Source organism: Salvelinus sp. IW2-2015, linkage group LG18 (genome assembly GCF_002910315.2).
Source record: "Salvelinus sp. IW2-2015 linkage group LG18, ASM291031v2, whole genome shotgun sequence".
NCBI lineage: Eukaryota > Metazoa > Chordata > Actinopteri > Salmoniformes > Salmonidae > Salvelinus > Salvelinus sp. IW2-2015.
The window spans coordinates 59,714,767-59,741,003 of NC_036858.1; the positions used below are offsets into that span (position 1 = coordinate 59,714,767).

General features: G+C 40.0%; 1 protein-coding gene across 3 annotated transcripts in view; it reads right to left on the minus strand.

Annotated features, from left to right (window-relative positions):
- Positions 1 to 26,237, minus strand: part of LOC111978374 (calcium-activated potassium channel subunit alpha-1a) — a 223,622-nt gene that overhangs the window by 74,184 nt on the left and 123,201 nt on the right. For all 3 annotated transcript variants that reach the window (XM_024008405.3, XM_024008407.3, XM_024008403.3), the window contains exons 4-5: positions 17,806 to 17,899; positions 15,094 to 15,205 (exon numbers count right to left, since the gene is read on the minus strand). In XM_024008405.3, coding sequence (XP_023864173.1) covers positions 15,094 to 15,205; positions 17,806 to 17,899 — 206 coding nt within the window. The remainder of the gene's footprint in view (positions 1 to 15,093; positions 15,206 to 17,805; positions 17,900 to 26,237) is intronic.

Consider the following 26,237-nt stretch of genomic DNA (forward strand, 5'->3'; position numbering starts at 1 on the left):
ACCTTTGAGCCTTCATGCATACCATGCATACCTTTGAGCCTTCATGCATTTTTAAAAGCTTCAATGGATTCATACCTAATAGAAAATAAAAGGCCTCTCAAATAAACCAAAATAGCAGCGGAAAAGCACAACCAAAATGTTGACCTTTCAAAAAACAAAACAGCAGCGATGAAGCAAGTAGCAGCAACTGCAACAACAAAAAACTTACTAAGAACAACAAACTCTGCATCAAATAATCTTCTGGAGAAAATAAATACAATGCTAATATCAGGAGATCACTAAGTCACAAAGCACCGGCGTAAGGACTAAAAGAGCGAAAACAGCAAGAGATGAAAACCTGGATTAGTCGGACCAAAGACATGTGGACAGGCCCAGTTAGATGGGTCAACAGTCGCATTACGTCAAATAATCCCAAATTTGTTGCCATTTGTTTTTTTAAATCTGCTAAATCTGAGTACCCTTCCAAGAGTTTAAGGACAAAGGTGCACTGGTGAATTGCCAAATGCTGTCGCATGTGTGTGTGTGGCCTGTGCCACACGAAACCAAACAGCCTGTGGCTAGTCGTGCTCACCAGTACAATCTAATCATCCAACAGTTCGATGTGAAAMAATTAATTGTTTATTTTTATAGCACAAAAGTTTGTTTCAGTATGTCAATACCACAATCCCCTGGGTTAGTGTACTACATGTGTACTACAACACATGTACAGTAGATGTAGACTAGTGTATTGTCAATGTTGTGTCACCTAGAATATATAATTACATTTGCTTAAAAAATTACAATATATTGTATTTTCCTCCATTTTCAATGATTATTGTCCATCATTTCCTAAATTATAAAATCAGATTATGTTACTCATAATACAATTTTTTCAATCGCTTTTTTACAAGCARGTGGTAACCTCTTATTTGGTAAATCCACATTGCAATCAATACATGTTCATATAGAAAACTTGCTTTCACAATGCAATGCTCACATTACTTTTGATATGACTGCCTTCTCATTTATTAAAATACATTTTACTCATACTTAATCCATTTTCTCTATATTGATAATCCCTTACCCGTTTGGTAAACATATATTTTAAACTGTTTTGTCTGCTATATACATATGTGGACACCTACAGAACTAAAATGTATGTTTGTAAAGTATAAAGTAGGATATATACGGCAATGTACTATTATGATTTTAAATCTGATGTTGACAGGAACAGAAATGTACTGCATGTAACAAAAACATCCCTTATACAGTAAGCATCCCTTATCCCTTATACATATAATTATGGGTAAAGTGATGAGGCAACAAGGTAGATAATAAGCAGTAGCAGCAGCGTATGTAATGAGTCAAAAGAGTTAGTGCAAAAAAGGCTCAATGCAGATAGTTAAACGGTTAACCAATAGCTACCCGGACTAACTATTTAGATGTCTTATGGCTTGGGGGTAGAAGCTGCGGTCCTTTTCAGAGTTGGTGCATAGGTACCGCTTGCCATGAGGTAGCAGAGAGAACAGTCTATGACTTGGGTGGTTGGAGTCTTTGACAAATTTTAGAGCCTTCCTCTGACACTGCCTGGTATAGAGGTCCTGGATGGCAGGGAGCATGGCCCCAGCAACTTGTATGCCAAGCAGTTGCCTTACCAAGCGGTAAAGCAGCCAGTCAAGATGCTCTCAATGGTGCAGCTGTAGAACCTTTTGAGGATTTGGGGGCCCATGCTGAATCTTTTCATCCTCATGAGGGGGAAGAGGTGTTGTCGTGCCCCCTTCCGGACTGTGTTGGTGTGTGTGGACCATGATAATTCCTTAGGTGATGTGGACACCGAGGAACTTGAAGCTCTCGACTTGCTCCACTATAGCCCAGTTGATGTGGGTGTGCTCGGCCCTCTGTTTCCTGTAGTCCACGATCAGCTCCTTTGTCTTGCTGACGTTGAGGYAGAGGTTGTTGTCTCTGACCTCCTCCCTGTACGCTGTCTCATCATCATCTGTGATTAGGCCTACCACCGTCACGTCATCGGCAGATTGATTGATTGTGTTAGTCATGCGTGGCCACGCAATTGTGGGTGAACATGGTGTACAGGCGGGTACTACGCACGCAACCCTGAGGGGCCCCCGTGTTGATGGTCAGTGTGGCGGAAGTGTTGCTGCCTACCCTCACTAGCTGGCAGCTCGTCAGAAAGTCCAGGATCCAGTTGCAGAGGGAGGTATTTAATCTCAGGTTCCTGTGCTGAACGCTGAGCTGTAGTCAATGAACAGCATTCTTCTTCTTCTTCGGTAGGGTTTAACTGCTGAATCCAATATGTTGCATTATCACCCCCAACTACACTATAGTATAAATCCATTATACACTGTGATACAAAATGGGAAAAGGAAAAAGAAAAACACCCTTACAACTAACCCTACATTATAAACCCAGTACTTTGACCCTATCTGCTCCTGCACCATGCCAACGGCCTGGGAGGATGGGACCCCACACCTCAACACACCCTGTAACTCTTATGAAGTCAAATCTTGTATACGCAAATACGTCTCTGCAGCTGCCACCACCACATCTATTTTCTGTGATTTGCATTCCATTTCTGCTGTACAGTTGATAACCATTGCTATGAACCCTAAGAAGCCAACCTTACTGAAGCATATATCACTCGTTGGCCAAACCCTCTGTGCTGGCACAGATCTACTGCTACAAAATGTATTTATACAGCCCTTTTTACATCAGCCAATGTCGCAAAGTGCTATACAGAAACTCAGCCTAAAACACTAAACAGCAAGCAATGCAGATTAATAAAGTTGTGTGTCAACTTAATCCATCCTCCTCTACTTTCTTCACTGTCTCAACATATGACACCGGCACTACTCTGACTCTGGTCCCCTCAACCTACCTCTTTTGTACCGGACAATTCCAATCCCCAGCATCGTGGCCATTCCTACAGTTGACACACAACTTTATCCACCAAGACTACACAATCCTCTGTCCCATGCCCTCCTGCACACTTCCCATATCTTGGAATCTCGCTCCTACACACTGCTGCGACATGACCACAAACGTTTCATGAACAGCATTCTCACATAGGTGTTCTTCTTATCCAGGTGGGAGAGGGCAGTGTGGAGTGCAATTAGAGATTGCGTCATCTGTGGATCTGTTGAGGCGATATGCGAATATGAGTTGGTCCAGGGTGTCTGGGATGATGATGTTGATGTGAGCCATGACCAGCCATTCAAAGCCTTTCATGGCTACAGATGTGTGTGCTACGGGGCGATAGTCATTTAGATAGGTTACGCATATTGTTTTTATGCAGATTTGAGAATACTCATAATGAAAATCTGTTGCCAACTGTATGGAAACCTAGCTAATGATCTACATTTTTTATACATCTCCCATTTGGCATGTCTCATGACGCGGTCTACAGCAGCACTGACGGCTGTGTTGACATGACAACTGCATCAGAGTTTTGAACAACCCTTCCTCCCATTTTGTTCCATGCTGAATGAAGACCTAGCTAGCGAGTAACTAGCTAACACCAAACACAGCTATATAAACCATGCCCCTCTTCAAACACGCATTCTCTGATGTTGGTTACAAGGCGATACTAGTACTAATTAAGTAAGAGAATATCATGTTTAAAAAAAAAAAAATATTAAGGGGTGGATCAGCTTTAATATTGCGGAAAGATTGTTGCTTTCATCAATATACAGTTGAAGTCGGACACCTTTGCCAAATACATTTAAACTCAGTTTTTCACAATTCCTGACATTTAATCCTAGTAAACATTCCCTGTCTTAGGTCAGTTAGGATCACCACTTTATTTTAATAATGTGAAATGTCAGAATAATAGTAGAGAGAATGATTTATTTCAGCTTTTATTTATTTCATCACATTCCCAGTGGGTCAGAAGTTAACATACACTCAAATAGTATTTGGTAGCATTGCCTCTACATTTTTTTTATTTGAGTCAAACGTTTCAGGTAGCTTTCCACACGCTTCCAACAATAAGTTGGGTGAATTTTGGCCCATTCCTCCTGGCAGAGCTGCTGTAACAGTCAGGTTTGTAGGCCTCCTTGATCGCATATGCTTTTTCAGTTCTTCCCACAAATGTTTTATAGGATTGAGGTCAGGGCTTTGTGATGGCCACTCCAATACCTTGACTTTGTTGTCCTTAAGCCATTTTGCTACAACTTTGGAAGTATGCTTGGGGTCATTGTCCATTTGGAAGACCCATTTGCAACCAAGCTTTAACCTCCTGATTGATGTCTTGAGATGTTGCTTCAATATATCTACATCATTTTCCTGCTTCATGATGCCATTTATTTTGTGAAGTGCACCAGTTCCTCCTGCAGCAAAGCACCCCCACAACATGATGCTGCCACCCCCATGCTTCATGTTTGGGATGGTGTTCTTCGGCTTGCAAGCCTCCCCCTTTTTCCTCCAAACATAACGATGGTCATTATGGCCAAACAGTTCTATTACAAAAAGTACAATCTTTGTACCCATGTGCAGTTGCAAACCGTAGTCTGGCTTTTTAATGGTGGTTTTGGAGCAGTGGCTTCTTCCTTGCTGAGCGGCCTTTCAGGTTATGTCTATATAGGACTAGTTTTACTGTGGATATAAATACTTTTGTACCTGTTTCCGCCAGCATCTTCACAAGGTCCTTTGCTGTTGTTCTGGGATTGATTTGCACTTTTGGCACCAAAGTACGTTCATCTCTAGGAGACAGAACGTGTTTCCTTCCTGAGCGGTATGATGGCTGCGTGGTCCCATGGTGTTTATACGTGTGTACTATTGTTTGTACAGATGAACGTGGTACCTTCAGGCGTTTGGAAATTGCTCCCAAGGATGAACCAGACTTGTGAAGGTCTACAATAAACTGCTGACCTACTGGYATTGTGATACAGTGAATTATAAATGAAATAATCTGTCTGTAAACAATTGTTGGAAAAATTACTTGTGTCATGCACAAAGTAGATGTCCTAACCGACTTGCCAAAACTATAGTTTGTTAAAAAGACATTTGTGGAGTGGTTGAAAAATGAGTTCTAATGACTCCAACCTAAGTGTAAGTAAACTTCCGACTTCAACTGTATGCATACATAAACATTCATACATATACATACTTTTTTTAGAATATACCTTTATTATTCCCCGCAAATCCTACCACCCCTCCCCCAATTGGAGTAAACTAATAAACAATAACACTTAGGCTTAGGCACTTAGGCATTAAGAAGTTCCTCCTCTATAATTTGACCTTCACATGAGTCTTTCTGTACAGATGTTAATTTTACCTTATTAATAGGAAAAAAATTCTTACAATTAGCTTCGGTTTGCGGAGATGGAGGAGACTGACGCGAAAACATTTTCTTAAAGTACTTTACTTCCTCTTTCAAAATATAATTTGGTGAATCATTCGTGACTCCATCATTTGTAACAAGTTTCAATATATATTTTTTGGTAGCATTTCTATGTTAAAGATTGAAAAAGAATTTGGTGCATTTTTCCCCATATTCCATCCAGTTCGCTTTATTTTTATAAAATATTACACTGGATCTTTCTTGAATAAGCTCCTCCATTTCTTTTTGTTTTTCCTCTAACTTATCCTGTGCCTCTATGGTGCAGTTTTTATTGCTATCGAACTGTACTACATTTACATTTAAGTCATTTAGCAGACGCTCTTATCCAGAGCGACTTTCAATTTCCTTTGTTAATATGGACTCTTTTGATCTAAATTGCTTTTGTTTTATAGATGAGTACTGAATTGCATGGCCTCTAAAGGCACATTTAAAAGTGTCCCATACAATAAGGGGATCTGCTGTACCTATGTTATGTCGGAAAAAGTTATAAACAAGTTAGTTCTAAACAAGTTATCATTCAGTAGGCTTTGATTAKATTTCCAATATCCTCAACCATGTGGAAATTCTGTAAGAGTAATATATATGCCAATTATGTGGAGATCCGACCGCATTCTGTCCCCTATCAACAGTTTTTAAACTTTTGATGCGAGAGAGAATGACATAAGAAAGTAATTAAGACGACTAGCTTGATTAAGCCTCCGCRATGTYTATCTCACTAGGTCAGGGTATTTAAGCCTCCATATATCCACTAATTCCAATATATCCATGACATTCATGATTTCCTTAAGTGCCTGAGGGTGATAGTTTGTAGTGTGATTTCCTTTACGGTCCATAGAGGTATTTAAAACTGTATTAAAATCCCACACCATAATAATAGAATCTAGTGTTGCTTGTAGAGTTGATCAATTCTTATATATATTTTCAAAGAAGCTTGGATCATTATTATTTGGACCATACAGATTAATAAACCATATCTGTTTATTGTCTAATAACATATTTAAAATAATCCATCTACCTTGATGATCTGTTTGGACAATTTGCACATTTGGATCAAAATGACTGTTAATCAATATTGTCACCCCTTTGCCCATGGGAGAAATAAATGTCACCCCCCCCCAGTCCTTTTTCCACAAAACTTCATCTAAAATTGTTGAAAGAGTTTCCTGTAAACAATAGATATTATATTCCTTCTCTTTTAGCCAGGTAAATACTGATCGTCTTTTCATATTATCTGCTAAGTCATTACAATTATAACTGGCTGTACTTATTTCACCACTTACCATAATGAGACACAAGTTTCAATTCTATTTATCAAAATATATGTTTGTAAACGTACCATTAAAAAGTAACACGATGATTGAGTGTCTATATAGCTGTACCATGATATTTGCATTGCTACTAAGTAAACCTCCAATTGGTCCCCACTATTCCACCCGCTAAAAGCCCTCTTCATCCCAAGTTGGGTTGTCATCCCAATGCCCGGCAGACCACCCCCGACCCCCCGGATCCCATAGCCCCGGGGAGACCGGGATCCATCCTTCGAAAAGAGCACACAGTGCCACCCACAGAACAGAAGCAGATCAGAATATTAGAATATCATGTTATCATTGGTGTATTAAAATGAGAGTTAAGGTGATGTTGCCTTGTCCCCTTAGTAATGAATCCAAGGGTTTGACATGAGGGAGGGTACCATTAACTTTATCATCAAACTTTATCAGTGTAGAAGCAACAGTTATTATTCATACTTGGATCATCATACTTTGATCTGGTTTCCTTCAAATAATCACGTTATGAAAAACATGATTGACTGTTCATGACCTTTAACCTGTTTAAAGGTTAAAGGTCGGAGAGCGTGATCACACAGTTGTATTAGGATTCGATCTTGGTCCTGACGCTTTGCCTGTTTGATGGTTCATTGGAGGGCATAGCGGGATTTCTTATAAGCGTACGGATTAGTGTCCTCCTTAAAAGCAGAATCTCTAGCCTTAAGCTCACTGAGGATGTTGCCTGTAATCCATTGTTTCTGGTTGGGATATGTATATATGTTCACTGTGGGGAATACTTCATCGATGCACTTATTAATGGATGAATCATCGGATGAATCCCGGAACATATTCCAGTCTGTGCTAGCGAAACAGTCCTGTAGCTTATCATCCACTTCATCGGACCAATTCCATATTGAACACGTGTATAGCCTAATGTGAAAACAGTGTAATGTCTTGTAATTTACAGTACTGTAGCATACTACATTTAAAGGGACATTTTGAAATGTTTTGCTATTGGATTAACTGGTTGTTAAAACAACTAAATTGAGAAGATATCATGTTTTCTTTTGGTGATTAAATCAATGTTCTCATGGTATTTCACAGTAAACATATATTTTGGATCAATGGTTGTTTGGTGAAAGATTAATGCACAATAAAAGGTTTTGAATATAAGACTTGCTGTGTTACAAGTGTTACCAGTTTGGAGTTTGGTACTAAGAGTTTTTAAAATTCCCCACATGCTTGTGAGAATAGCACCAACTCTATGTAGAAACAAATGCCCTCAAAAGCTTGACTGTCTCAATCCRGGAAAGTAACTAAAAAACATTATCGTAATGCATGATTCAAGGCCACTAAAACCTCCTACATGTACCAGCACTAGAGGTATTAACCAGGGTGTCAATGTCTCACTCTGATTTAGTCCTGGGTATATGTAGTGAATATAAGTATCCCAGGTAGACTGTAATATAATTTCTTACAGTAATTTCTACTCTAAAGTACTTGTAGACTCCAAAGCATATCCTCTCTTGAAATGAGTAAATCATCCTAAATAATCTTTAGCTAAACTGCAGCCCCAAGAGTAAACAATCAAGTGAAATTCATCTCCATAGACGTGCAGTAAATCATGCTTTTGGTAACAAAAATGTTACGGTAAATCAAATATCTATAATCTATAAATACAATATATAAACCATTCAGCGTCTCACTTCCTCCCCACAAATGTTTATATTGATYTTACAGAAGCTTCGTCCAGATGGCAACACAACGCACAACACAAACCCTGGACCTGAGCTCTCTCTCTCTCCAGCTGACACAATAGCCGCCAATGGAATTTGGACCAGGCACAGACAGCCAGTCTCTGGGTTTATATTAGATCCTATCTATTATTTCCTACATCGGCTAGCAACGTCTTAAGTTCTTACCCCAGTAAGAGATMAAATTAAAACAGGAAGTCAAGGTGTGACACAGGTTGTCCCGGTCCTCTTTCTCCACGGCCTGCCGTCGCTGGCCGATCTTGACCCTGTAGCCATTCTGAAAGAGCTCCCCGCAAGACTTCTTACGTCTCCACGTGTTCTGAAACATCTCAGATCGTGTGCCCCCTTCGGGCCCTCGGTACACTAACATCTTAGTCGGAATCATGATGTCTGTCTTCCAAGACTGACAAATACCTTTGGCTAAATGACGGGCAAGTCGGCAAAAGCTTCTCGAAATCAAAAGTAAGTTGCCCAGTTGTTGCTTCTCGTCAGTCAGTGTCCAAACGTTGCTCAGTTCAAGGCTTCACAACATCCTCTGGAACCGCGTTTTCCAATTCCTTACAACAGCTTACTCTATCTATCCACTGCTTCGTTTCCCTTTCTTTATCACAAGGCAAATCAATCAAAGGCTTTCAGTGTCCATCTCGGACAGCAGAGAAAAGACGAGCAGGTGGGCTCAACATGTCTGTGTCCAGCAGGAAGAGATTTAGGTGTGTTGGGATCAGATTTACCACAGACACTCATACTGTAGCGTCCTCGTTGTGATCATCACTGGTGTACGGCAAGCTTAAAGCAAGCCCCTCTTCTGATCCATCAGAATATTACACTATAAGCTCCTTTAGGATTCGCCAAAACAGAGAAAGACAGAGGCCAGACAGACGGTGAGGCAAGTATGTCCTATTACTACCAGACGATGTACAGTACATCTCATCAGACTGCAGATAGTCTATAGGATGGCCACATTCTGTCATAGACAGTCATTTTAGGGTAMAAGGTATTTTAACTCCTCAAAACTGTCACCAGAAAGAAAGTGTATCACCACGTGATGTGGCAGTGCCGAGTCAAGCTCTGGGCATACAGTGGCATTTTTCATATTTTGTTGCCTTACAACCTGGAATTAAAATGGATTTTGGGGGGTTTGTATCATTTCATTTACACAACATGTCTACTACCACTTTGAAGATGCAAAATATTTTTTGTTGTGAAACAAACAAAAAACAAGACAAAAAAAACAGAAAACTTGAGCGTGCATAATTATTCACCCCCCCAAAGTCAATACTTTGTAGAGCCACCATCTGCAGAAATTACAACTGCAACTCTCTTGGGGTATGTCTCTATAAGCTTGGCACATCTAGCCACTGGTATTTTTGCCCATTCTTCAAGGCAAAACTGCTCCAGCTCCTTCAAGTTAGATGGGTTCCACTGGTGTACAGCAATATTTAAGGCATACCACAGATTCTCAATTGGATTGAGGTCTGGGCTTTGACTAGGCCATTCCAAGACATTTAAATGTTTCCCCTTAAACCACTCGAGTGTTGCTTTAGCAGTATGCTTAGGGTCATTGTCCTGCTGGAAGATGAACCTCCGTCCCAGTTTCCCTCAAGAATTTCCCTGTATTTAGCATCATCCATCATTCCTACAATTCTGACCAGTTTCATAGTCCCTGCCAATGAAAAACTACCCACAGCATGATGCTGCCACCACCATGCTTCACTGTGGGGATGGTATTCTCTGGGTGATGAGAGGTGTTGTGTTTGCGCCAGACATAGCGTTTTTGCCTTGATGGCCAAAAAGCTACATTTTAGTCTCATCTGACCAGAGTACCTACTTCCATGTGTTTGGGGAGTCTCCCACATGCCTTTTGGCGAACACCAAACATGTTTGCTTATTTCTTTCTTTAAGCAATGGCTTTTTTCTGGCCACTCTTCTGTAAAGCCCAACTCTGTGAAGTGTACYGCTTAAATTGATCCTATGGACAGATACTCCAATCTCCCCTGTGGAGCTTTCCAGCTCCTTCAGGGTTATCTTTGGTCTCTTTGTTGCCTCTGATTAATGCCCTCCTTGCCTGGAGGGGCCGCTCATGAGTTTTAGTGGGCGGCCCTCTCTTGGCAGGTTGTTGTGGTGTCATATTTTTTTATTTTTTTAATAACGGATTTAAATGGTGCTCCATGAGATGTTCAAAGTTTCATATATTTTTTTATATCCCAACCCTGATCTGTACTTCTCCACAACTTTATCCCGGACCTGTTTGGAGAGKTCCTTGGTCTTCATTGTGCCGCTTGCTTAGTGGTGTTGCAGACTCTGTTGTTTTTCAGAACAGGTGTATATATACTGAGATCATCTGACACTTAGATTGCACACAGGTGGACTTTGTTTAACTAATTATGTGACTTCTGAAGGTAATTGGTTGCACCAGATCTTATTTAGGGGTTTCATAGCAAAGGGGGTGAATACATACTATGCACGCACCAATTTTCCATTTTTTGATACAAGTTKTTTTTTCATTTCTCTTCACCAATTTTGACTATTTTGTGTATGTCCAGTACATAAAATCCATTTAAATTACAGGTTATAATGCAACAAAATAGGAAAAACCACAAGGGGGATGAATAGTTTTACAAGGCACAGTATCTGAGAAGATTTAGGAATCATTAATGAATTTCTCTGGATTTAGTGAAAGAACAATGATCCTGAATTAATCACAACTGCTGTAACAAAAACTGACTGCTACCTACTGTACATTCAAGCTGAATTTTTTACATTCCACATAGCAGCTCAAAGCAGGAAAGGGCAGCAATGCTACTGTACAACAGATGGAAAAGCATTACATTCTATTGATGGAAAGCTTACATAATAGTTCATCTATTCATTCAGTATATCAATTGAGGTACACTTGCTATTGAAAATGTGTGCAATGAAAGTAATTTCAAAACATTCAGATGTTCAGTGAAATCCCAATGTKCAAAATCAACACAAAAGATAAAACCTTTCCAGCGAGATTACAGAATAACATTCTCAAAAAACATCTCTTATTTTCTTTCAATATCCATAAGTGCAATCATTTAAGGCTAGTATCAGTCGACAGCTTAACACTAAAAGCCTCTTTCTGTGTTTATTTGTACAGCTCGTGAGTAAAAAGCTGGAGCATTTGGAGCAGGAATTAGCTGCTATCTTATCTTTTTGGGCAATGTTCTGCTGCTCCCTGGCACTCGTCCCCGAAAAGCTCTCACAAATTACTTACTAAAGCAGCAATGGAGGTTTGAATTTGAATGACAAACTGGTTTTATTTTCCATCCAAAGGTATCAAAAACCAAAACAGTTGAACTTCCAACTAAGACTTAGTCAACATGGAAACTCCACTTGCAGGGTAGCTAGGCAACATCACTCAACAGAATTACTTGGTATGTTGCCAGAGTTAGCTACAGTAGTAACTTGGACGGTAGCCTATAAGCAGTTGGCTACAGTAGTAACTTGGAGGGAAGCCTATAAGCAGTTGACTACAGTAGTAACACTTAGGGTAGCCAATAAGCAGTTCGCTACAGTAGTAGCACTTAAGGTAGCCTATAAGCAGGTAGCTACAGTAGTAACTTGGCATCTGTGCATGTTTACTTCCAACTAACATAACAGTCCTGAGTGCTTTCTGGGTCTTTAGTGTTTGAGTGCGTATTTGTGGATGTGTGTGTCTGTGTGTATCTATGTCAGAATGTTCAGACAGAAGATTTGGGAAAAGGCTCTTTGGTCAATGAGAGATTGAGCCTGACTAGGGATATGAGAGTGTATTCATTCAGTGAGGGCAGTAGTGCTAAGCTCTAACCACAGAAGTTACAGCATGACCTGGGTTCAAATACTATTCAAAATAATATCTAATACTTTACTTGGGCTTGATTGAGTTTGCCTGGCTTAATGAACCAATAGAATAGTTCCAAAACTGCAAACCCCGCTGTTAATTCAGATATAGCATTGTCATAGCATTGCCAGGTCATCACCATCAATCTCCATCTATTTTTAAAAGCCACTGAGTGCTAAAGCATGTCTTAGTTGGATGCACATTAAGGCCCAGCAGATGGCAGTCGTTTCTTTGGACAATGGACAGCTTGTAGGGTTATCTTACCCTATGGGCCTGGTCAAAGGAAGCGCACTAACTAGGGAATATGGTATCATTTTGGATACAGTGCTTTATCTGCCTATGGCCCCTGAGGGGTATCCTACGAATCAGGTTTGAGGACTTAGCGATGTAACTTTGTTAAACTCTGAGATCAACTCGGGATAACGAGTCATACGAATGTGGCTCACCTTTTAGTCAGGTACATTTCTATGGCAACGAATCACTCAGAACTAACTTGCTCCTGGGTAGGCGAAGTCAGGGCTAACTCCATTAATCATGAATATAAACTTGGCAAAAAAAGAAACGTCCTCTCACTGTCAACTGCGTTTATTTTCAGCAAACTTAACATATGTAAATATTTGTATGAACTTAACAAGATTCAACAACTGAGACATAAACTGAACAAGTTCCACAGACATGTGATTAACAGAAATGGAATAATGTGTCCCTAAACAAAGGGGAGCGTAKAAATCTAAAGTAACAATCAGTATCTGGTGTGGCCACCAGCTGCATTAAGTACTGCAGTGCATCTCCTCCTCATGGACTGCACCAGATTTGCCAGTTCTTGCTGTGAGATGTTACCCCACTCTTCCAGCAAGGCACTTGCAATTTCCAGGACATTTCTGGGGGGGAATGGCCCTAGCCCTCACCCTCCGATCCAACAGGTCCCAGATGTGCTCAATGGGATTGAAATCCGGGCTCTTCACTGGCCATGGCAGAACACTGACATTCCTGTCTTGCAGGAAATCACGCACAAAATGAGCAGTACGGCTGGTGGCATTTTCATGCTGGAGGGTCATGTCAGGATGAGCCTGCAGGAAGGGTACCACATGAGGGAGGAGGATGTCTTCCCTGTAACGCACAGTGTTGAGATTGCCTGCAATGACAACAAGCTCAGTCCGATGATGCTGTGACACACCTCCCCAGACTATGACGGACCTTCCACCTCCAAATCGATCCAGCTCCAGAGTACAGGCCTCAATGTAACGCTCATTCCTTCGACGATAAACGTGAATCTGACCATCACCCCTGGTGAGACAAAACCGTGACTCGTCAGTGAAGAGCACATTTTGCCAGTCCTGTCTGGTTCAGTGACGGTGGTTTTGTGCCCATAGGCGACGTTGTTGCTGGTGATGTCTGGTGAGGACCTACCTTACAACAGGCCTACAGTCCAGCCTTTCTCAGCCTATTGCGGACAGCCTGAGCACTGATGGAGGGATTGTGTGTTCCTGGTGTAACTTGGGCAATTGTTGCCATCCTGTACCTGTCCTGCAGGTGTGATGTCGGATGTACCGATCCTGTGCAGGTGTTGTTACATGAGGTCTGCCACTGCGATGACGATCAGCTGACTTTTGGGGAAAAAAGGTGCTGATGCATTGATAAGCACACCAAAGACGACATTAACGATAAGTAATCAAATAAGGATGGCACTTCTAAAAGTCTATTTCACACCATATCCTGCTGAATTTGCAAGATAACTTTTCTTTCATTTCATGACAATGTGGCACTGACTTGCCATGGATTGATGTTTCAGCATTGTCTCAATGCTGAAACATCCTTCGTAGGATACCCCTCTGGTCAAAAGTAGAGCACTATAAAGTTAATAGGCTGCCARTTGGGACACAGACAGAGCTAAAGCTACAGTCAGATGCTAATCAGGACTGAGATGGGGGCGTGGTCCTGAGCTCTTATTGACAGCTAATTGACAACTGATTGACAGCTGATAAAGATAAAGCCCTAACCAACACCTGCATGTGATGAAGCAGAAAAACACCTTTATCTGTAATCCCCTATAGACCTCTCGCTCTCTCCTGGAGATTAGCCAGTCTWCTGCATCCCAAATGGAACCCTATTCCCTATATAGTGCACTACTTTTAACCACGGCCCATGGGGAATAGGTTGTCGTTTGGGACGCGGACTCAGGCACACATTCATTTAGTAGATTGATTTCTATATWAAAGCAGTGAATCAGGCAGGCGCCACTCAACAAAAGCCTATTAACTTTAATATCCCATTCATCATGTACTTTCAATCATAGACCAATTTCAATCACTTCAATCATCATTCCAGGTACTGTGGCAAGCAAAACATAAAAGCTTGTTCAATGACATGAAAGGTATTGAAATTACTTGTTGTATTCCATCATGGCAACCTAATACAAGACTGACAGCAGTGTAATATCACAACATTGTGAAATGTACATTGACAGGAACCAGAAACCATCACTGGTAAGTAAACAAATGATTGCTGTCAATGAACAACCAATACCATTATTACAGTCAGCCCCAGCAGCTACTCCCAGCATCTGCGGATGTTGAAAAGAGGGTAGGGTCCAACATAAGCTAACCAAAGTAAAACCAGACCAAAAAGGAATCCATCAGGATCAACTAGAAAACAATGATTTAATTCAACAATCCATCTAAACCACTGTAATACAAATATAATCCACTGGGGGGCGGTGCTGACCTGATCACCATCGAGGTTGAAATATAAAACACCACTCCCATATTTGGCCAACCTGTAGGCTGTTTTGGAGGTCTGAGCAATCCAACCAGGACCAAGACTACTACATTAGTACTGGCCCATATAATAGACCTTTAGAGGTGTAAATGTATACAGGTATTCTGTACTTACCAAGCCAGCTCCTGTTGAGATAAACGGACACGAACACCGGGGGAACAGTGAAGAAGTCCACCACTGAGTTCACCTCCAGCCAGAACCACAGCTTGTCATTGGCTGCAATAAACTGAAAGGGAAAATAAACCAATTAACTACAGTACCAGTCATTCCAGGGTTTTTCTTTATTTTTACTATACTGTAGAATAATAGTGAAMACATCAAAATTCTGAAGTAACACTGATGGAATCATGTAGTAACCAAAAGTGTTAAATAAATCAAAATCTTTTTGAGATTCTTCAAAGTAGCCACCCTTTGCCTATTTCACACTCTTGGCATTCTCTCAACCAGCTTCACGAGGTAGTTACCTGGAATGAATTTCAATTAACAGGTGTGCCTTGTTAAAAGTTAATTTGTGGAATGTATTTTCTTCTTAATGTGTTTGACACAATCAGTTGTGTTGTGACAAGATAGGGGTGGTATACAGAAGAAAGCCCTATTTGGTAAAAGACCAAGTCCATATTATGGCAAGAAGAGCTCAAACAAGCAAAGAGAAATGACAGTCCATCATTACTTTAAGACATGAAGGTCAGTCAATCCGGAAAATGTCAAGAACCGTCAAGCAAAACTGTCTTTCATGAGAACCGCTACAGGAAAGGAAGACCCAGAGTTACCTCTGCTGCAGAGGATGGGTTCATTAGAGTTACCAGCCTCAGAAATTGCAGCCCAAATAAATGCTTCACAGAGTTCAAGTAACAGGCACATCTCAACATTAACTGTTCAGAGAAGACTTGTGTGAATCAGGCCTTCATGGTTGAATTGCTGCAAAGACACCACAACTAAAGGACACCAATAAGAAGAAGAGATTTGCTTGGTCCAAGAAACACGAGCAATGGACATTAGACCGGTGGAAATCTGTCCTTTGGTCTGATGAGTCCAAATTTGAGATTTTTGTATCCAACCGCTGTGTCTTTGTGAGACGCAGAATAGGTGAACGGATGATCGGATGAAGCATGGAGGAGGAGGTGTGATGTTGTGGGGGTGCTTTGCTGGTGACACTGTCAGTGATTTATTTAGAATTCAAGGGACACTTAACCAGCATGGCCACCACAGCATTCTGCAGCGATACGCCATCCAATCTGGTTTGCGCTTAGTGGGACTATCATTTGTTATTCAACAGGACAATGACCCAAACACACCTCCAGGCTGTGTAAGGGCTATTTGACCAAGAAGGAGGGTGATGGAGTGCTGCATCAGGTGACCTGGCCTCCACAATCACTGGGCCTCAAACAAATTGAGATTGTTTGGGATGAGTTGGACCGCAGAGTGAAGGAAAAGCAGCCAACAAGTGCTCAGCATATGTGGGAACTCCTTCAATAACCCACCAGCAGGGTTGGGGTTAATTCCACAAATTCAATTCTAACTAAATTCCCTCTCCCTGTAAATTTGAATTCAGACATAATTCAATTAATCTTATTTCCAATGTTAGGTACATTCTAAGAATTCCATCCCCAATCCAATATTATCCCCAACAATTACACAAATTCAAATTCCATTCCCTCAGGCTTTCAGGCTGATCCTGTCACTGCTCAGACAGCCTAGCTATACTGGAAATACAGAAATACATATACATGTTTTAAATGATTTAAAACAAATCCTGGAGTAAATGTTTTATACTAAGTGCATTAATTCCATTAACTGGGAAATGTACAAATATTGAATTCCAATTCAATTCCAAATAAAAAATATGTTTTAAAATGACCATTCAAACAGTTTAATTCCAATTCCATAATTTGGAGATTATTGAAACTGGAGTCGAATTCACCGTAAATATTCCACTTCCCGCGCTCCAACAGGTKTATCTCACTGATCATCCCAAAAGACAACACCGCATTTGGCCGCCTTTCCTTCCAGTTCTCTGCTGCCTGTGACTGGAACYAATTGCAAAAATCGCTGAAGTTGGAGACTTTTATTTCCCTCACCAACTTTAAACATCTGCTATCTGAGCAGCTAACCGATCGCTGCAGATGTACATAGTCCATCTGTAAACAGCCCACCCAATTTACCTACCTCATCCCCTTACTGTTTTTATTTATTTACTTTTCTGCTCTTTTGTACACCAGTATCTCTACTTGCACATGATCATCTGATGATTTATCACTCCAGTGTTAATCTGCTAAATTGTAATTATTCGCTCCTATGGCCTATTTATTGCCTACCTCCTCATGCCTTTTGCACACAATGTATATAGACTCATTTTTTCCCCCTACTGTGTTATTGACTTGTTTATTGTTTACTCCATGTGTAACTCTGTGTTGTTGTCTGTTCACACTGCTATGCTTTATCTTGGCCAGGTCACAGTTGTAAATGAGAACTTGTTCTCAACTAGCCTACCTGGTTAAATAAAGGTTAAATTAAAAAAAATATTAAAAAGAAATTGAAGAATTGAAATTTCAAAATTAACTGGAATTGATCACAACTCTGCCAACCATCCCCCTTTTAATGTTGATACATGACTGTTGTTTGTTCAGGGTACAAAAAGGCATTAAAGTTATGAAAGAATGACAGATACCCGTWAACTGTTGAATGCTTCCACAGTTTTAATGAGTGCGATGTTTCGACTTGAATGATTTTGTTATCGGTCTTTGTTTCATGACATGATTGAAACTTTACTAGCGTAACAACTTGTTGTGTACAAGTCTTATGTAGCCTTGTACTTTCTTTACTTACCCGTAGACCGAAGTACAAGAGGAAGAAGACGTTGAAAGCCATGTCAATCTGTAGCGTGAAGTCTTTATAGAAGTTCTGACAGGACTCAATGGGGCTGTCAAAAACACACAGAAAACTAAAATGTTAGAAATGTCTCACTTATTGAAGATGCATTCTTCTTCCCTGATGTAAAAAAAAAGGTGAAAAAATGAAGAGGAATGAAAGAACTTGAAGGTGCAAAAGTTTGTATTTTCCAATGGATGTCTGTAGCGCAAATAAKATGCATAAATAGTCACACAAGCATGTAATTGTAACATGTTGATATACCCCTGATTAACCCTTAAAGAACTGTGTGTACATTATTCTTCTGAAACTCACATTTACATGTTAGTCATTTAGCAGACGCTCTTATCCAGAGTCACTGAAAGTTATAGCATTTTGGCCAAACTGTGGAGTTATTGGCTCAGATTCATTTTCATTTCCACAATACAGAAAAAAACAACGCTGTTGTACACAAATGGTAATCTTAGGATATCAATTCAATGTAATTAAATCCAAACCGAGATTAGGGAAGAACAAACAATTGGACCAAAACACAGTTTGAGATGATTATGTAACAAGACAAACACATAGAGAGGACACCGCTGCACTTGGTTCTGACATAAAGCTCCACTCATTCTGGATCAAGTGTCCACTGTCCAGCCTGGCAGCTAGACAGTTCCCCTCCTTCTCTTTCTTWAGTTAATGGTATTTCTTCATCAGTCCTCACATTGACTTTTCTGAGTTGTTTCCTGAGGGGTATACTACAATTCAAGCTAGATCTACTCAGGGTTTTATAAAGCTAGCCAGCTTCAGTTGGCGTCAGATTCCATCTTACATGCTGACCAGACCAGACACTTGGCGTGCGCGAGCGTCGCAAAATACATTTACACATACATGTTACTCATTCTTTGCACCCACACTGCTTGTGAGCGTAGAACTTGGTTCTATTTAGAACTTGGTTCTATTTGTGATGCTCAACGCTCTGCAAGTCCTGCCTCTCCCATCTCCTTATTGGTTTTTAGGAGCATATACCCACGTCAGTGATTGAAAGATGAACTGAGGTCCACACTCCAGTCGGTTGTGGTAATGCCCCTTAAAGTTGGTTGCCAACTGCCATATAAAGTCCAAAGAAGAGGAAGAAGCCTGAAGGAAGGAGGAGAGATGACTAGAAACTAATTCGGTTTACCATTTTATCTGTGGATTAATTCTCGGAGTAGAGGACCTTGTGCATTTCAGGTAAAATAACAACCCAATGTTTAGATTCCAGGACAAATTAGCTAGCAACAGCAAGCTAGCTAGATAAATTGCCATAAATGTTTAATGCTTTTGAACCTGTCCACAAATTAATATAATTGGTTCAGAGTTTGTTTTGATAATTCAATCTGCGTGTCCTCATCGRGTCTGGTGTGCGGGGACAAAATAAACATGCACGTGATGGCAGACGCACGCATGCGTGCGGTCTGGTCAGCATGTTAGACTACCATGTTACGAAGGTGGATATTGATCGTGTACCTGCCCTCGAGCCTGCACGACCTGGGCTTGCAACTGCATGTTCATGTCGCACGAGGCTAGTTGAATGCTGAAACATTAATACATTGGCGAGTCAGTGCAACATTTTTATTTGTACCAAAATCCAAATTAAATAAAAGTAATCTTGCCAATTCATCAGGCTATGATGTGAAATAGGCTTTTAGAAGTGTCGGCTTTATTTTATTACGTATCGTTAATATCATCTTTGGTGTGCTTATCAATGCACAAGCACCTTTTTCCCCTCTTAATTCTATTAAGTCATACAAAAGTTTTACAGTGCGCAAAGTTTGAAATGCATTCTGTCATTAGTAAATGTATAATGTGATAGGTATTTTAACACACAAAAAAACATTTGATTAATTCAAATATTTAAAGGTCCTGAACAGTCATTCTGATTCCCGTTTAAAATAGCCATTTGACTTACTAAAACATCACCAAAAATATTTTTTCCAGATAAAAATGCTCAAAATGTGTGAAAAGTAACTTTTTCTCTCATGTCAAACTAACAGGAAGTCTGAAAAGACAGGCTGAGTTAGCGGGGAGCTTATGATTTGATTTGATTAATTTCATTTATGCTCGCAGTCGATAAGACTGAATTATGCAGAATACAGTTACATTTAGACAATACTGTAGCCCTTTCCTACAGTCAAATGACCTAGTGGCCTCATGGGTGAAATGTTATTAATTACAGGTGCCAAAAGTTTTTTTATTAAAAATAAAAAACAGAAATACCTTATTTACATAAGTATTCAGACCATTTGCTATGAGACTTGAATTGACCTCAGGTGCATCCTGTTTCCATTGATCATCCTTGAGATGTATCTACAACTTGATTGGAGTCCACCTGTGGTAAATTGAATTGGACATGATTTGGAAAGACACACACCTATCTATATAAGGTCCCACAGTTGACAGTGCGTGTCAGAGCAAAACCCAAGCCATGAGGTCGAAGGAAATGTCCGTAGAGCTCCGATACAGGATTGTGTCGAGGCTCAGATCTGGGGAAGGGTACCAAAACATTTCTGCAGAAATGGCTCGCTGCTATTTCACTGGGTGTTGTCAAATCAATCCCGTTAACGGGATTGGCGCGCGAAGGGATCACTAAAAAGTTAATGAATTTCCGCCTGACTGATGTGCCCAAAGTAAACTGCCTGTTACTCAGGCCCAGAAGCCAGGATGTGCATATAYTTAGTAGCATTGGATAGAAAACACTTTGAAGTTTCTAAAACTGTTAACATAATGTCTAAGACTATAACAGAATTGAAAGAAATCCGGCGAAAATCCGAAGGAAATCCTACCGGGGAAAACATTTATTTGGTCCCAGGCTCTTATTATGGAAACCAATTGTTTCTATGTAAATCCATCTCCCTGATTACAATTCCCATGGCTTCCACTAGATGTCAACAGTCTTTATTCAAGGTTTCAGGCTTCTTTTTGAAAAACGAACAAGTATTTGGAGTTTTGGTTTAGGAGGCCACCTGAACAATATCAGTCTTTCGGCGCGCGAGGGAGAGGGCGCACGCTTACGAATTTTCCTTTCCTATTGAACATACTACTTTCCGTATGAAATATTATAGTGTATTTACATTTTAGAGTACCTGACGATTCAATAGAAACGTTGTCTGACTTGTTTGGACGAAGTTTAGCGGTAGCTTTTTGGACTCCTTTGTCTGCATGTTGAATGAGTGGATTACTGAAATTGATGGCGCCAACTAAACAGACATTTTGGGATATAAAGAAGGATTTTATCMAACAAAACGACCATTCATGTTGTAGCTGGGACCCTTGGGATTGCAACCAGAGGAAGATGTTCAAAAGTAAGTGATTTATTTCATCGCTATTTGTGATTTTTATGAACCCTGTGCTGGTTGAAAAATATGTTGTGGGGTGCCGTCCTCAGACAATCGCATGGTATGCTTTCGCTGTAAAGCCTTTTTGAAATCGGAAAACGCAGTTAGATTAACAAGAATTTAAGCTTTTAAATGATATGACACTTGTATGTTCATGAATGTTTAATATTACGATAATTTATTTGAATTGCGCGCCCTACAATTTCACCGGATGTTGTTGGCTGGTGTCCCGCTAGCGGGATGCCTATCCCTTAAGGATTCATTGCCATAGAAATGTARCTGTCTAAAAGGTGAGCCACTTTCATGTCACCAGTTATTCAGAGTTGAACTCCTCTATATCGCATCGTACTATACCACTCTGGTGTGATAAGAGCAATGAAGGCTCCTCAGAGGAGGAAGTGAAGGACCATCCTCCGCAGTGATTTACATTTTTTACATTTAAAAAGTCATCCTTTTCAGATAAAACAATACTTAATATAATCACGTCACCAAATAATTTATTAAAACATACTATTTTGCATGAAGGTCTACAGTACCCTCAACAGCACTCTGTAGGGTGCACCATGGTGTAGCCGGAGGACAGCTAGCTTCCGTCCWCCTCTGGGTACATTGACTTCAATGTAAAAACTGCAGAGGCTCATGGTTCTCACCCCCTTCCATAGACTTACACAGTAATTATGACGTTGTTCAACCTCTCAGAGCTCTTGCAGCATGAACTGACATGTTGTCCACCCAGTCAAAGGATCAGATAATGAATCTAGTACTGAAAGCARAAGATACAGCTAGCTAGCACTGCAGCGCATAAAATGTGGTGAGTAGTTGACTCAAAGACAGAGAAAGACAATAGTTAAACAGTTTTTGAGCAAGAGAGAGACATTTTTTTTCAGTTTCATTTACTTAGCTAGCCAGTTTAGCCTACTCAAACACCCTGCTCAAACAGAGGGATGATATGTTAGCTAGCTGGCTATGACTATCCAACACAACACTAGAACTCAAGATAAGCTTTTGGTTTTACAAATCTATTGCCATCGGGGACTGCCGGTGTAAGTGCTAAACTGCTTACTGAGTGTACACTGTAACGTTACAGCATGATTGTAGCAGGTTTACTAACGCGTTAGTTCTATTAGCTATGTTGACTATAATGTTACTTTAGCTAATATGGTGACAATGCTGTAGGCTGTGTGTAGCAGTTATGATATAGTTTGGCTTGGAAAGGTTTTTTCACCTGGTCACATACAGCTGATGTTTTGTGCATTGATGTCCACAAGGGACGAAGGGAAAAGATGGGAGGAGAGCGCATAGATGCGAGAAGGAATACAAGGTGGCTGTTATGAAAGTGAACTGTGTTTACGCGTGATCAGGGGTGTATTCATTCCGCTGATTCTGTTGAAAAAGTTCCTTAAACGGAACAAAACGGGGATGAACATACCTGAATTTGCAAAATATAAACTCTTGTTTGCAACTGTTGGACTAATGATCGACCTGTGTGCACCTACGTTGTAAACTTGAATTCATAGGCTAGGTTGTAGCAACCTCATGATGGGTAGAGGGAAATTTTAAGTATCATGTTGTAGCCTAAACCTATCGCTGTTACATTGAACTAGGTGAATGGAATATGAATGACAGTCATCCAACATGCTGTAATCAAAATAGGGCCATGCTCATGAAAAAACAATTGTCCTCTGACTGCCACTGAATAAGAGTGTCTGCTAAATTACCATAATGTAAAAGTAAACGTACAAATGAACACTTCAAAGCATGCTGGGTATTATTCTAATGAGTTTGCCCCTGAAATGATTGGCCTTATTTTGGGGGTGGATCTCATTGGAATAATACCCAGCCTGGTTTGCAAGTGTTCATTTGTATATTTACATTTTGGTCATTTAGCAGACACTTATCCAGAGTGACTTACAGTCAGTGCATTCAAAGTAGGTAAACAACCATATATCAAAGTCATAGGAAGTAACATGTTTTTTGTTACCATTACTGAGAATGTTTTTCTAGTGAAGGCGTGTCGTTGCAAATGTATTTGTATTTTGAAATGACAAAATACCTCAATATACCTGTGTCTTATGTAAATAAAATACTTTCCAAAAGTATTTTGTATTTTAGTTTGATACAATGGTCTCGAGTATGTGGTAGCAAATCTATAGGAAGAGAGAGACTGCAGATTCTTTCAAACAACAATTTTATATGATTTTTCTATAAAAGCAGAGACCCAACTATGTTTGTTATGCTTTCAAGTCTGAACCATTCACCAACAATGGTTCAGAGTTTAAGGCTTAACTTCTTTGTGGTAGGGGCAGTATTTTCACGTCCGGATGAAAAGCATGCCCAGAGTAAACGGCCTGCTACAAAGCCATAAAAGCTAGAATATGCATATTATTAGTNGTTAAACAGTTTTTGAGCAAGAGAGAGACATTTTTTTTCAGTTTCATTTACTTAGCTAGCCAGTTTAGCCTACTCAAACACCCTGCTCAAACAGAGGGATGATATGTTAGCTAGCTGGCTATGACTATCCAACACAACACTAGAACTCAAGATAAGCTTTTGGTTTTACAAATCTATTGCCATCGGGGACTGCCGGTGTAAGTGCTAAACTGCTTACTGAGTGTACACTGTAACGTTACAGCATGATTGTAGCAGGTTTACTAACGCGTTAGTTCTATTAGCTATGTTGACTATAATGTTACTTTAGCTAATATGGTGACAATGCTGTAGGCTGTGTGTAGCAGTTATGATATAGTTTGGCTTGGAAAGGTTTTTTCACCTGGTCACATACAGCTGATGTTTTGTGCATTGATGTCCACAAGGGACGAAGGGAAAAGATGGGAGGAGAGCGCATAGATGCGAGAAGGAATACAAGGTGGCTGTTATGAAAGTGAACTGTGTTTACGCGTGATCAGGGGTGTATTCATTCCGCTGATTCTGTTGAAAAAGTTCCTTAAACGGAACAAAACGGGGATGAACATACCTGAATTTGCAAAATATAAACTCTTGTTTGCAACTGTTGGACTAATGATCGACCTGTGTGCACCTACGTTGTAAACTTGAATTCATAGGCTAGGTTGTAGCAACCTCATGATGGGTAGAGGGAAATTTTAAGTATCATGTTGTAGCCTAAACCTATCGCTGTTACATTGAACTAGGTGAATGGAATATGAATGACAGTCATCCAACATGCTGTAATCAAAATAGGGCCATGCTCATGAAAAAACAATTGTCCTCTGACTGCCACTGAATAAGAGTGTCTGCTAAATTACCATAATGTAAAAGTAAACGTACAAATGAACACTTCAAAGCATGCTGGGTATTATTCTAATGAGTTTGCCCCTGAAATGATTGGCCTTATTTTGGGGGTGGATCTCATTGGAATAATACCCAGCCTGGTTTGCAAGTGTTCATTTGTATATTTACATTTTGGTCATTTAGCAGACACTTATCCAGAGTGACTTACAGTCAGTGCATTCAAAGTAGGTAAACAACCATATATCAAAGTCATAGGAAGTAACATGTTTTTTGTTACCATTACTGAGAATGTTTTTCTAGTGAAGGCGTGTCGTTGCAAATGTATTTGTATTTTGAAATGACAAAATACCTCAATATACCTGTGTCTTATGTAAATAAAATACTTTCCAAAAGTATTTTGTATTTTAGTTTGATACAATGGTCTCGAGTATGTGGTAGCAAATCTATAGGAAGAGAGAGACTGCAGATTCTTTCAAACAACAATTTTATATGATTTTTCTATAAAAGCAGAGACCCAACTATGTTTGTTATGCTTTCAAGTCTGAACCATTCACCAACAATGGTTCAGAGTTTAAGGCTTAACTTCTTTGTGGTAGGGGCAGTATTTTCACGTCCGGATGAAAAGCATGCCCAGAGTAAACGGCCTGCTACAAAGCCATAAAAGCTAGAATATGCATATTATTAGTATATTTGGATAGAAAACACTCTGAAGTTTCTAAAACTGAATGATGTCTGTGAGTATAACAGAACTCATATGGCAGGCAAAAACCTGAGAAAAAATCCAACCAGGAAGTGGGAAATCTGAGGTTGGTCGATTTTCAACTCAGCTCCTATTGAAGATACAGTGGGATATTGGTAATGTTGCACTTCCTAAGGCTTCCACTAGATGTCAACAGTCTTTAGATCCTTGTCTGATGCTTCTACTGTGAAGTGGGGTCGAAGGAGAGGGGAATGAGTAAGGTCTGCCATGAGCTGACCATGCTCTGACCATGCGCGTTCATGTGAGAGCGAGCTCTGTTCCATCGCACTTCTGAAGACAATGGAATTCTCCGGTTGAAAGATTATTGAAGAATTATGTTACAAACATCCTAAAGATTGATTCAATACTTCGCTTGTCATGTTTTTACGGACTGTAATATAACTTTTGTAACTTTTCGTCAGTACTTTCCGCTGGACTTGCCCGCACGTCGTGAGTTTGGAAAGTGTACTGAACGCTAGAACAACAAGGAGGAATTTGGACATAAATGATGGACATTATCGAACAAAACAAACATTTCTMGTGGAACTGGGATTCCTGGGAGTTCTTTCTGATGAAGATCATCTAAGGTAAGTGAATGTTTAAAATGTTATTTCTGAATTCTGTTGACTGCAAAATATGGCAGATATATTTGTGTCTTGATTGGGCTCTGAGCGCTGACTCAGATTATTGCATGGTTTGCTTTTTCCGTAAAGCTTTTTTGAAATCTGATACAGCGGTTGCATTAAGGAGAAGTGTTATTCTGTGAATAGGCACTCACCTAACATAATCATTTGGTTTGCTTTCGTCGTAAAGCCTTTTTGAAATCGGACACTGTGGCTGGATTTACAACAAGTGTATCTTTGAAATGGTGTAAAATACATGTATGTTTGAGCAATTTTAATTATGGGATTTCTGTTGTTTTGAATTTGGCGCCCTACAGTTTCACTGGCTGTTGAAGAGGTGGGACGCTACCGTCTCACGTACCCTAGAGAAGTTAACAAACATAGTCGGGTCTCTGCTTTTATAGAAAAATACATCCTTTT